This window comes from Podarcis gaigeae, assembly GCF_964106915.1.
Source record: "Podarcis gaigeae genome assembly, chromosome: 2".
Classification (NCBI taxonomy): domain Eukaryota; kingdom Metazoa; phylum Chordata; class Lepidosauria; order Squamata; family Lacertidae; genus Podarcis; species Podarcis gaigeae.
This window is the reverse complement of record NC_139679.1, coordinates 111,240,602-111,249,139: the sequence shown is the minus strand read 5'-3', so window position 1 is coordinate 111,249,139 and position 8,538 is coordinate 111,240,602. Positions and strand designations below refer to the sequence as shown.

Here is an 8,538-nt window from a genome sequence, read left to right as displayed (position 1 = left end):
GTCTCCACCCCCATCGTTCTACCCGGACACTGAGGTCCAGCACCGAGGGCCTTCTGGCGGTTCCCTCACTGCGAGAAGTCAAGTTACAGGGAACCAGGCAGAGGGCCTTCTCGGTAGTGGCGCCCTCCCTGTGGAATGCCCTCCCACCAGATGTCAAAGAGAACAACTACCAGACTTTTAGAAGACATCTGAAGGCAGCCCTGTTTAGGGATGCTTTTAATGTTTGATGTATCATAGTATTTTAATATTCTTTTGGAAGCCGCCCAGAGTGGCTGGGGAGGCCCAGCCAGATGGGCGGGGTATAAATAAATTATTATTATTATTATTATTATTATTATTATTATTATTATTATTATTACTGCAAAGAAATTGTTGAGGTATCACAAATGGGTCATTGACAACAGGTTGTGGGATTTTAAAACTTATTGGATATTGTCTTGAAATAGTAAATCCAGTATAAGTGGGGAGATACCAGCGGACCAGCCATCTTTCAGTCTTAGCTTTAACTTGTTCACTGCAACACTACCTGGGAACCTGTGGCCTTCTGGATAAAGTTGGACTACAACTCCCATCATCCTTTTTCAATAGCAATGATGGGTGGAATTGAAGTGGAGGGCCAGAGGTTTGGCTTTTGCTTGGATTTCATTTATGTAAGAACAGTGCGTCCTTCCTGCCTGCAGTGCTAATTAGAACACAATTACCTCTTCATAGAGCTTTCGTCCCAATTTGTTTGTGAGGAGATACATTACATCACTTCAAGCAATTGCATTCCCATCACTTTCCTTACAGTGAATAGTCAGATTTTCTGAAAGTGGGTTTCTTGTGCAAGAGAGCAAAATACGCTTTGATTGTGCAACCTGAGTTTGCTAGTCTAAATCCTATCTGCAAAATAGTGATAGACTGGCTCGCAGAGTAGATTTTAGCCCTTCCTGGACCCAGGACACCAGGAGTTACAAGGGACTCAGGCATCATGCAAAGTAACTCTCCAAATTCACAATAGTATTATAGGAATTGTAGTTTAGTGGGACCTCAATAATTCTGTTGGTCACTAGCCTCACCCCCACCCTGAAAAACTACAGTTCCTAGAGTTCCCTGGGAAGAATGAATGCCTGTTGTGGTTGAAATATCAGAGAGAATTCAAGACAATGCAAATTCTCCCCAGGTCTGAAAGACCCACATAAATTTTCAAGAGTCCTCAATCGGTCAGGGAATTAAAGAGAGCCTGAGACTAAGTCAGGTGGATCAGTAAGCCTGATCTTTATTGTGATACTGTTGCAACAGGGTCTCCCTTCTAAATAGCCAGAGAGCCAGAGAATCCCAAGCAATGGCAGGTTACAATTTTTATACATTTGGTTACAGTGTCATCTTTGCGATACCCAACTTCCCTTAGTGTCAGAACTACATCATGTACACATCAGAAGAGGTTGGATTGGGGTTGGACTAGAGGACCCTTGGTGTCCCTTCCAATGCCACAATTTTATGATTCTATGACAACAGAAGACTGGTTACTTATCGGAATGGGTGGGAGAGATTGGGAATAGCTTTACATTGACATATTTAGAGAGATTAGGTTTCCATTATAACCTGTGTTTGTACTGGGCCTTGGCCCAGTATACCTGAAGGAGCATCTCCACCTCCATCACTCAGCCTGGACACTGAAGTCCTCCTCCAAGGGCCTTCTGCTGGTTCCCTCACTGCAAGAAGCGAAGTTACAGGGAACCAGGCAGAGGGCAAGGAAATAAAGAACTATACAACTTTTAGAAGACATCTGAAGGAAGCCCTGTATCGGGAAGTTTTTAATGTTTGGTGCTTTGTTATGTTTTATACATTCTGTAAGCCCTCCAGTGTGGCTGGGGAAACCCAGCCAGATGGGTAGGGTATAAATAATAATAATAATAATAATAATAATAATAATAATAATAATAATACAGTGGTACCTCAGGTTACATACCCTTCAGGTTACATACACTTCAGGATGAGAACAGAAATTGTGCTCCGGCAGCACGTCGGCAGCAGGAGGCCCCATTAGCTAAAGTGGTACCTCAGGTTAAGAACAATTTCAGGTTGAGAACAGACCTTCGGAACGAATTAAGTACTTAACCCGAGGTACCACTGTAATAATAATAATAACAACTATTATTTCCTCCAGGTGCTGGGAAAGGAAGATACAGTAACAACGACGTTATCGGTGAAACAATATGTTGATTTCAAGATACAGATAGGATACATTCAAGCGTATTGATACATCCAAGTCTATCGATACATTGATAGAGTGTTATTTGTCTTCCTTGGGGACATTTGTGCAGAGAGGTGGAAATAAAACTTTTATTTTGATGAAAGCAGAAGCTGGAGTGCTGTTTTCCTTTATTTGAGAACTTTAATAAGAGGCTTGCGCTGGTAATTGGAGTCCCGCTGTTTTACGGGGCCCCCTGCTGCTTGAGTGACAGGGCTCTGTGTCTCTTCGTTTCAACGTTCCATTGCCAGCACCGTATGTGGAAATAGGCGTGTTTTGCAGACTCAGCTTCTCCGACCTTTATCATAAAGAATATCGTTTACCCTTTCGTGGGGCGTTGCGCACGTGTTGGGGCCGGGCTGCTTTATTTAAGTGAAACCCTAGTGTGAGGCAGAGGTGTGGTTTGTAATTTCTTATGACATGGCGATATACCTTTAAGAGATTCGCTACATTTTGAAGGGAAATCCTCTGGGAGGTTTATAGAGGCGGGCGGAGAAGAAGACTGCTGGTGGGGAGTTGCGTTTGAAGCAGGGAACATCTACCGCGCCTTTCAGAATAAATGCTCCCTTATTTTCGTTGAACTGATACGTTCTTTGGGTAATGAACCACGCCGCTGAAGTGTGCCCATCCAGTCAAAGAGCGCCAAGGAGAGTTGCATTTGAGTATGTGGTTTTAGCAGAAAGGATATAAAGGATTAAGTAAAAATGAATTGGTGAAAGAGAGAAGGTAAAATTATAATATGTTAAGATAAATTATTAGGATAAAAACAAAGTTGGAAGGATTTGCTGGAATATTTAATTGAATTAGAATACAAAAATGGGAGGCGTGAGGAAGTCAAGGAAATAAGTGAATGTAAATAAGTGAGTTAAAGGTTTGACTTGTTTTTTTATTTCTGTTTTATTTTTTCTGTTTTTTGATGATGTATTGTTTTTTTCTTTTTCTTCTTTGACTGTTATTTTTTTCTTTTTGTAACCTTTAAAATCGTAATAAAAATTTATTTTTTAAAAAAGAGAGAGTTGCATTTGAGAAATGAGCATAGCTGTCAACTTTTCTTGCGAGGAATCCTATTCGGAATAAGGGAATTTCCCTTTAGAAAAGGGAAACGTTGACAGCTATGGAAATGAACCAGTCTCTGTGTTACGCTTTGCTCGCTGCCTGTCAGCAGGAAACCAGTTCCTTCCCTAACCGCTGGCAAATCCCTCCTAGCTCCTCCTGCCAAGGGGTGGACAAAAGCAGGAAATGTATCAGAGAAAGGAAAGTATAACTGGAGTCCTTGAACTATCGCAGTCGGATATCTGCTAGCAGAAATGGTTCGGGATTTCAGCAAGTATCTCCCTTGGTCTAGCTGCCAGCTTGACCTGTTTGTGATGCTGTTAAGCTGTGGGTGAGAAGACTGCCTCCTGGGGGGACTGCATCACACCTTTCTGGGACAGCAGTGGTCAAGAGAGAGCTTGATCACTGGGGCCTCTTGTCCTGACAGACAATCCAGGCCAGCTTGGCGAATGAGGAACTTGTCCAACAAAACTGGAGAGGCTCCAAAGAAGAGAGAAAGCCCAGAGTGATCCAGAAGAGGCAGCCAGAGGGAGAAAGCGAAGATGGGCACCAGACGCCACCGGGTGAAGTTCATGGGGATGATTCTGAGCAGTGCTGTGCCACCAGGAAGACACACACACCCCTACCATTTCCTATCACTGCATCCACTTGTCTGTCCAGGCTGGACCCAGCTTCAGCTCCTCGGTGGACAGGACTCAAGAGCTGCAAGGTGAGCAGGCATCAAAGACTCTCCGGAAAAGGATAAGCGAGGCAGGCTCCCTGACCTTCCCCATCTCGCAGACTCTCCTCCCTTCTCTAGGAGAAACTGGACAATACGCTGTGGCAACCAGAACAGCGCAAGGGATGCCAAGAAGGGGGACTTTGCTTTTTGGAGGTAAGAGGGAGTTTATTGTGGGCTTGGCTCTTGAGCGCTTTTCTCAGGGGCCGTCGTCCTTCTCAAAATGCCAGCCTGTACCTTTTCTTTCTCTCATCTGCATTTCTGACAACTGCAGAAATAAGGGACAGTTGTGCATTGTACGCCTGCAGCCACCGTGGAAGCCCTTTTAGGAAGATAAGGAGCCTCCTTATGACTATGCCAGACAGTTGGTTCCTCCAGCTCAGGACTAAGTACAGTGGTACCTCGGGTTAAGAACTTAATTCGTTCTGGAGGTCCGTTCTTAAACCGAAACTGTTCTTAACCTGAAGCACCACTTTAGCTAATGGGGCCTCCTGCTGCCGCCGCACTGTGGGACCACGTTTTCTGTTCTCAGTCTGAAGCAAAGTTCTTAACCCGAGGTACTATTTCTGGGTTAGTGGAGTCTGTAACCTGAAGCGTATGTAACCTGAAGCGTCTGCAACCTGAGGTACCACTGTACTGACAGGCAGTGACTCTTCAGGAATTCAAGTAGGGTCTGCATCCAGCCCTCGCTAGAGATGACATGTCGATGGGTGACCTCTGTTGCCACATATTCTGTGCTGCGCGCTCCTCACCAGGAGCAGATTTGTGCAAAGACCTGTAATTAAGCAAATAAACGTTTGGGGCGCTTAATGCTCTGAGCGGAGGAAGGGAGAGAGTATGTGTGTGTATGAATAATCTTCCCATAAATTAATTCCTCTCTCTCCTAGCCTTCTCCAACTGATGTTCATCTTCAGCTTGCAGCACCCAGGACTCGTGTTGTTGAGAAGGGGAGGGGGGAAGCAAATCAGTGCTGAGATTATTGTTGCTGTTCTTTCAAACTTCTCCAAGAGCTTCCTGCAGCAGGAAGTAGCCCTGCTTCCTGGAGTTATCGGAGAGATTTTTTGGTTGTTGTTTTCTGCGGGTGGGGAAAAACAGCAGCAGGAGGAGGGACATTTCCCTTGCTGCAGGGCCACATGCAGTATCGGAGTTCGTTGCAGAACAGGAACTGTAGAAAATAAACCAGTGAAGTCGGGTTGGTTGGTTTTTACTTGAACAAACATACAACCTTTATATTACGTTCTCTATATTGAAAAAGAAAACCATTATTAATTATATGTTATTAATATTATTATTAGCCACCCTCAGGGCTGGATTTAGGTTTGATGAGGCCCTAAGCTACTGAAAGTAATGGGGCCCTTTATATGTCCAGCTGTCCTTTGTCAACAACAAATTGTCGCTGGTTTGTTTTGTTTTTTTGGTTTGTTTGTTTTTTTGGTGTGTTTTTTGCTGTTGAAAATATGCTGTATGGTAATTTATGGAGCCAATAGGTATCTAAAGCCATTTGCACATAACAAAATATGGACATCATAGGCACCTACACAGCACAAAACACTGTTGCTGTATGTAGGTTTTATTTTATTTGTTTTTTATCTTATATTTTGGAAATGTACATCCAGGGTCTTTTTTCCTTTAATTTTTTGGGGGCCCCCAAGAGAGTGGGGCCCTAAACTGTAGCTTCTTTTGCTTATACAGTGGTACCTTGGGTTAAGAACTTAATTCGTTCTGGAGGTCTGTTCTTAACCTGAAACTGTTTTTAACCTGAAGCACCACTTTAGCTAATGGGGCCTCCTACTGCCACTGCTCCACCGGAGCACAGTTTTTGTTCTCATCCTGAAGCAAAGTTCTTAACGCGAGGTACTATTTCTGGGTTAGCGGAGTCTGTAACCTGAAGCGTCTGTAACCTGAAGCTTATGTAACCCGGGGTACCACTGTACATAAATCTGGCACTGGTCACCCTTCACCAATAGATCCCAGGGCAGCTTACCACAAGTTAAAATTTCGTATTAAAAACAATTGGAACAAATTATGCTAACAAATGTTATTGGTCACTTTGGCTACAGCCAAAAAGCAGAAAAGGGAAGAGGTGAACAAACAATCTTAGAAGCATGTTAAAATAGATGTGATAAAATCCTCATAATAAATAGAGCTTGTATTGAGCGGTTTGACTGAGCAAGACAGCAGATACTTGAGGGTGACAGATGAGCAAATGGATTTCTTTGAGTATTTAGCCCTTGGGTTTTCATACAGCTTACATATAGTGTTATTTCCAACTGAATCACATCAGGCGATGCCAAATCACTGTCCTCTAGGAATATTTTTGTATCCAACATCCAGAATTTTAGTTTTCATTGTCTGGAACCTCAGAAATGCAAACGTCAGAAATGATTTTGAAGAGATATGGAGGGTGTTCGTAGAACTTATATTGTTAAAACGGAAAGGGGTTAAACTAACACAAGAGCTGTCAAAATTCTGGGAGGCTGGAGAGTTATAATGGAATGGTCTCAGTGGTGGGGTGCACATTTTTATGATTATTTATGTATGGTTACTTATTGATTTAATAATAAGAAGAAGAAGAAGAAGAAGAAGAAGAACAATAATAATAACAATAATAAATTTTATTTATATCCTGCCCTTCCCGGTTCAAAAACTGGGCTCAGGGTGGCTAACAACAAATTTAAAACACTTTAAAACACTTAATTATAAAAGCAGCATAAAATACAGTATAAAAACATGAACAACAATGAAATTCAAAAATCAAAAATCAATCAGATAATCCCCAGGGCTAGCTGGCTGAATTGGCAAGGAGGCCAGGGGAGAATTAGCTGTGGGGTCTCAGAGCGGGTGATCTTCATAAAGGGGGAGGGGGAGGGAAGAGAAGAGAAGGGAAATGAAAGATCAGGCTGAATTCAATTAAAGGGCAGGTGGAATAGCTCTGTCTTGCAGGCCCGATGGAAGAAGGTTAAATCCTGAAGGGCCCTGGTCTCATGGGACAGAGCATTCCACCAGTTCGGAGCCATCACTGAGAAGGCCCTGGCCCGGGCGGAGGATAGTCTGACTTCCTTAGGGCCTGGGACCTCTAAACTATAGTTATTCATAGACCTTAAGGTCCTCTGCAGGGCATACCAGGAGAGGCGGACCCCATAGATATGAGGGCCCTAATAATAATAATAATAATAATCTCAAAAAAGGAGGGGAGGGAAGTCAAGGGGGAAGTACAGTAGATTTGTAAAGACCTTGTTTTTCTGGCTAAAATGTTTGTAAACATTAGGGGGGAGAGACATTTTGGTGCATGTCCAGCCTCTGTTAGAGGAATTTGCTCACTTGGAGCTTCCTGTGTTGTTGACCTCCTTCACTGGCTCTTGCTGGATTAAAACATGACTGAGAGGTGGGGAACCATGCAGTTGTTTGGACACAAGAGCCACCTTGAACTCTAAAAATCCTCTGTTTAGAAGCCTGCTGGACCATCTCAAAACATCTATTGCAAAGGAAACTTCTAGTTACAGATAGGTAGCCGTGTTGGTCTGCCATAGTCAAAACAAACAAACAAAAAAATTCCTTCCAGTAGCACCTTAAAGACCAACTAAGTTAGTTCTTGGTATGAGCTTTTGTGTGCATGCACACTTCTTCAGATACACTGAAACAGATTTTTCCAGACCCTTCCACCTTCTCACTATATAGAAGGGTCTGGAAACTTCTGTTTCAGTGTATCTGAAGAAATGTGCATGCACACAAAAGCTCATACCAAGAACTAACTTAGTTGGTCTTTAAGGTGCTACTGGAAGGAAAGGAAACTTCTGTCATCTTATTAATGTTAAATGCATTACTATTTCTTGTCAGCTTTTCCAATCCAAATAAAAATTCCAGGTCTCAACCTGGAGATAAAAAAGGGGGTTGCAAACATCATGCAAAGTGAAGGGAATGTTATTTTCAGACTAATAATAATAATTTTATTATTTATACCCTGCCCATCTGGCTGGGTTTCCCTAGCCACTCTGAGTGGCTTACAACATATCTAAAAACGTAATAAAAACATCAATCCTTAAAAACTTCCCTAAACAGGGCTGCCTTAAAATGTCTTCTGAATGTCATGTAGTTGTTTATCACTTTGACATCTGATGGGAGGGCATTCCACAGGCGGGTGCCACTATCGAGAAGGCCCTCTGCCTGGTTCCCTGTAACCTCACTTCTTGCAGTGAGGGAACCACCAGAAGGCCCTCGGAGCTGGACCTCAGTGTCCGGGCAGAATGCTGGGGGTGGAGATGCACTTTGGGTATACTGGGCAGAGACCGTTTAGGGCTTTAAAAGTCAGAGCCAACACTTTGATTTGTGCTCGGAAATGTACGGGGAGCCAGTGAAGATGATAATAATAATAATAATAATAATAATAATAATATATATAAAAAATATTTATATCCCGCCCTCCCCAGCCAAAGCCGGACTCAGGGCGGCTAACAACAATAAAAACAGTACAACAGTACAACACAACGCTCTAAAATCATTCATTATAAAATTAATTCAAAACAAACCACTGGCA

The 8,538-nt window shown here is 42.9% G+C and overlaps 1 protein-coding gene across 1 annotated transcript in view; it reads left to right on the top strand.

Annotated features, from left to right (window-relative positions):
* The first annotated feature begins 3,362 nt into the window (after positions 1 to 3,362).
* LOC310837973 (C-type lectin domain family 2 member D-like) overlaps positions 3,363 to 8,538 on the top strand; it is a 99,520-nt gene continuing 94,344 nt past the window's right edge. The window contains exon 1 of the mRNA XM_083725251.1: positions 3,363 to 4,160. Within this exon, the coding sequence (XP_083581377.1) occupies positions 4,130 to 4,160 (31 nt within the window). The 5' untranslated portion in view covers positions 3,363 to 4,129. The remainder of the gene's footprint in view (positions 4,161 to 8,538) is intronic.